This window comes from Trichoplusia ni, chromosome 28 (genome assembly GCF_003590095.1).
Source record: "Trichoplusia ni isolate ovarian cell line Hi5 chromosome 28, tn1, whole genome shotgun sequence".
NCBI classification, from domain to species: Eukaryota; Metazoa; Arthropoda; class Insecta; order Lepidoptera; family Noctuidae; genus Trichoplusia; species Trichoplusia ni.
Window position 1 is genome coordinate 533428 of NC_039505.1, and position 5293 is coordinate 538720.

The following is a 5293-nucleotide window of genomic DNA, read 5'->3' on the forward strand; positions in this document are numbered from 1 at the left end:
ACTAGGCTACAACAACAATCTGTAAAATCATCTCGATCGAATAAATGGGCTAACATTTCTCACTCGCTCGTTGGTCGTACGGATAACCCTCAAACTGCCGCCGCTAGTACCATAGACCGTAATGCTTCTACGTATCAACCTTTTAAGTGTGTGTTTTGTGGCAAGGCTCATTCAATATCGTCATGTCAACAATTTCTCGATAATTCAGTTGATGAGCGTATATCTATTGCCAGCAAAAGTAATTGGTGTTTCAATTGTCTTCGATTTTCACATCAATTAAAAAGTTGTACTTCTATTTTTACGTGTTGTAAGTGCAAACGTAAACATCACACTTTACTTCACAAAGATAAACCGGTCGAGTCTAATCCAACCTCTTCATTATTTTCTAACTAGCTGTTGCCCGCGACTTCGTTCCCGTGGGTAGAAGTTATAAGTTATAATTTATAACTGCCCTGTTTTTTTAAATTAATATACCTCACTCAGCAACTATGGTCTAACAATTAATTAATTACAATAATTATGTTGTACAGTTGCATCTTCATCCACATTTTTACATTTCAGATATGTGACAGTGAATGCCGAATTATTAATGTTAATGCAAAATATGGAGGTGCTACCCACGACGCATTTATTTGGGAAAATAGTCAAGCCAATAGATATATCCAGGACATAAATAAAAATAATGAACAAGTTTGGTTTTTAGGTAGGTAAAAATGTATTAACCAATTAGAAAAAGATATGTTGCAAAATACTTATGGCAGCAGGCAAGGTCCAGTAATTAAAATTTACAGATTTTCTTTAATAACTTATTCTTTAAATAAAAAAAAATCCAGGTGATTCTGGATATCCACAGAGGCCTTGGATGATGACACCAATCCCAGATGCTGCTGAAGGTACGCCAGAGGCAAAATATAATACCATCCATGGGAAAGCCAGAGTTGTAATAGAAAATACATTTGGTAGACTTAAAAATAGGTGGAGATGCCTTTGTAAGGACCGGACATTACACTACACCCCCGAAAGATGTGCAACTATAATTATGGCATGTAGCGTTCTACACAACTTAGCGATAGATTTTATGGTGCCCGATCCTGAAGAAGATGTCATAGATTCTTTAGAATTAGGAATATCAGCAGTTTCTTCAGAAGAACCTCTTCGCGACCATGGTTCTAGAGATGATTTGATTCGCGGTAGAACACTAAGACAAATATTAGTGGATAGAATTAATAGACTACACATTGTTAATAATTAATTTAATTTTCCATTTATTTTTCTAGGTTTTGTGTTACCATGTGTCATAAGAGAATAATTGTATGAGAACTCTGTCTGTATTTTTTTTCTTCATTTGTAATTTTAAACTCATTGCACAGAGTGTTAGGTCTGTAGTTATTACTTTTAGGCTCTATATTGTATTTTATAGAACGGTGTTGTCGCTCAGAGACTGTACAATGTACATGTGCTGTTATTTTAATTTGAATTTTTGACGCTCATAAAAAGTTGTTTTGCAGCCAAGTTTTAGTAAATGGTTTTTGAATGTAGAAATGGTTTTTCTTTTGTGATAAATTAAAATTTCCAGATAATATTCCAATAAGTATTTAATAAAAAGTATTTCTCTATGAAATATAATTAAAAGATCTTAAAATAATAAATTGTCTAAGTTATTTATTAAGCTAATCTTTATCTACATACACAAATAAAACTTAATAACAATAAACAAACAAAACAATAAGCCTAACCAAATAACTTACTATTAGTTGCATATTTGGCGAAACAAATAATGTCCGATTTTATTCACTTTTATTCGCCAAATATGCATCCAATACCTTCAAAGCTTCTTTAAAAAAATCCAGCCATTTAGCTTGCAACCGCAGCTCTACATCACGCTGTCTAATCCTCTCTCTTTCTAATTCTTCCGCAACTCGATCACGCTCTCTTTCATACTGCCTTGCAGACCCCTCACACTCCTTAAATACTTTTAAAATTTCATCGTCGGCTTTCTTCTTTTTCTTCGGCGGCTTCCAATGTGTGTCCATTGAAGCTATTGAAGGTGGTAGTGGATGCGCGGGAGGTGGAGGTGGAGCCATTGAGCGTTGGCTACTTCCCGGAGTATTCCAAGTATCTGGCAAAATGATGGGCATTTAGGTAGTTATCTCGACTTAAATGTGTTAGTTTTTAGTTTTAATGATTGAATTATAATTCATTTAATACTAGTTATTTCAAACTCAAAAGGTAATCTAAAGTATTTAAATTAAAAATATACCAACCGTCAGCAACGGGTGTTAGTTTTATAGGTACGTCATCAACAATAACTTCATTTATTGTTTTTGTGTTTGTTTCTTGTAGATGAGTACCTGACACGCTCTCTTCCTCCTCAACATCAACCTAATTTTCATAAAAAATTAACATTAGGGAACACACATCATATGTTTCAAAGCAGTGCTAACTACTACTTATGTTTATTTTTTTATCAAAAGTCTGCTCTTGAGGATAATCAATTATGCAGGTAACATCATTAACATCAAACTTCAAGAGACTAACAAGCATCATAATTCAAATAAATAATGTGGGAAAAACAAAAGCATGAGATTAAGTCATTTTAAGTGTAACTATACTAACAAAAAAGAAAAGCTTAAGTGGTGACCCTTTTTTGTTATTCTGGGGATTTATAAAGAGGTAGGTCCTTCTCATACAGAAAAATATTGACCACATTCAGTCCCGTTTACATATTCACATATCAATATTATATATATGTCCGCGTGACTCTCTTTTGGGTGTCAGGATAGCCGACATCGGGATAGGGTATTCAATAAAACACACATTCACGCCTCATTATCTCATTATCGTTCAATCCTAACCCTATCTGGATATATTCCCAACAACGCCCGCCCGTCACCGCTTGCTAAACGCGCTGGAGAGAACAAACGGCGCAACAAACTCCCCAGCCTTGCGCTGTCCAATCACTACACATTATTAAGTCACTTTACACAATTTAAATTCACAATATTAACAACACAATCATCAATTACGCCTCAACAATTACTAACTTTAATATTACGCGATAATCACTTAGTAACACGACCATCTTCAAAACTTATAATCCACTATTCTAAATTCAAATATACCCGCGCTTCTATTTTACAACCAGCCAGTATTGGCGCGAACAGTAACTATATAGGTTTTATGAATGAGGTTGCGAACTATTTTTCACTAATGAGGTTTTAATTATGATTTAGTTATTAATTCTCATGCTCATCTCCGACATATATATATGTCGGCGTAGCTCTCTTTTGGGTGTCAGGATAGCCGACATCGGGATAGGGTATTCAATAAAACACACATTCACGCCTCATTATCTCATTATCGTTTAATCCTAACCCTATCTGGACATATTCCCAACAACGCCCGCCCGTCAGCGCCGCCGCCCGCACCCCTCACCATTGTTACAAGGCGCGGACCGCGCTCGCAACAGAGCTGTGTTTCTAAAAAACTACGAATTGCATCATAATATTGAATAAAAATTGCATTTTAAATTTATTTAAATCTCATAAATACCTATTTTTTTTATCATGAACGTGTTCTAGTCATTGGATACATGAACTGGGCTGCTTTTGTAAGACGACTGAAAAATCACGGTGTATATTCAAAATTAAATAAAAAAAAATATCTGATCGAAAAATGCTATTACAGCATAAAAGGGTTTTTCGAGGACAGAACTAAAATATGATATAAGTATGTACAAAAACCATTCAATTAAAATATGTTAAAATAAATAATAGATGATCAAACGAACTTCTTGAAGCGAAGTTCGATCATTATTATATGAGTCGCTTCATTCGAAGATATTATATTCACTAGGTAGTCCCTTTATCCTACAGGCAACACTCGCACGATTTTTATAGACTAACAACATTACTTTTTTTTTTTTTTCTTCACCCGCATTACGTCTGTTGCGACACCTTCCATTCCTTTAGAGATTTATCCATTATTATGAACAAAACTGTTTTGGGGGTAAAATCACTATTTTTATAATACATATGTGATTTATTTGGGATGGGAGGGTTTGTATATCTTCGAATGAAGCGACTCATATAATAATGATCGAACTTCGCTTCAAGAAGTTCGTTTGATCATCTTGTATTATATTTCGTCGCCTCATTCTTCAGATATTATATTCACTAGGTAGATTTTTAGAGAAACAGGTTTTGTTCAGCTAATACTTTTATTAATGTAAAGACGAAAAACCATGTTAACAATCAATGATATTTATGTTTGATTTTTACAAAATAAACGCTGTAATCGTTACAAATTATCACGTAATATACAAATCAGTCAATCAATCTCTGAGAATACAACTGCGTTTGCAAAACCATTATCATTTTGTATTGGCCGATCATAAAATCGGGCAAAAGACAAAGACGTAGCGGTCAAACCTGCTGTCTTTCTAATGGCATCCACACTAAGTCCAGAAACGCGAGCGGCCGACGTGGCAGCATGTTGCGTACTATGCGCACTAAATGTGCCTACGTCTACGCCACATTCCGCCAGTACCTGCTTAATCCATCGGCTGATAAATTGAGCTGTGGCCGCTCTGTATGGTTTTTTATATGTTAGCAGGAGGTTCCGATCTTTCGTGGTCCTCATATTTTCTGTTACGAAAATATAATCTTTGAGGACTGAAGCCGGACATATGTTAATATTTTCTCGAAAAAATGGGAGCGACAGTACTGGCTGGTCGCGTCCAGGAGCAGAGGTTTTGATTATATCAGTTATGGCTATTTTAATTCCATTTGAGGAGATTGAAATATTATCTAACTTAATCAAAGAGAAATTTTGTACCCTATGACCTGTACAAAGTGCTAATAAAATAACGAGTTTTTTTGTTATTTTCTCTAAACTTAATTCTAAGTTCGGATACCAATTGGATACATGACTGAGTACCAATTGTGGGTCCCAAGTATAGGTACTTTGTACTTTGATTTATTAGGTTTAATTTTATACGCTCCTTTCAATAATCGCTTAATACAACTATCAGAACCCACATTGAAATCTAAAATCAGCGACAACGCGGAGCGGTGACTATTGAGGGAGCCATATGAGCAGCCGATTGAAAGAGCAGATGATTTTGAACCCTCAAATACATTAATATTATGCAAAGAGCAAAATTGCCACCAAAGTTTTAATGTGACGTTATACTGCTTGATAGTATTTTCGGCTAATGACGCCATCATTAAGTTTAGTGAGTCAGGCGGGATTCCACGGCGTGTGAACGCCGTCCGCAGAGCCTCGCGACACC

The 5293-nt window shown here is 35.3% G+C and overlaps 1 protein-coding gene across 1 annotated transcript; it reads left to right on the forward strand.

The window, feature by feature from the left end:
* Positions 1–465: 465 nt before the first annotated feature.
* LOC113506025 (putative nuclease HARBI1) lies at positions 466–1370 on the forward strand. The gene is made up of 2 exons (XM_026888887.1): positions 466–703; positions 834–1370. The coding sequence occupies exons 1-2, from the start codon at positions 520–522 to the stop codon at positions 1250–1252; spliced, it is 603 nt and encodes a 200-aa protein (XP_026744688.1). The 5' UTR covers positions 466–519; the 3' UTR covers positions 1253–1370.
* Positions 1371–5293: the final 3923 nt, after the last annotated feature.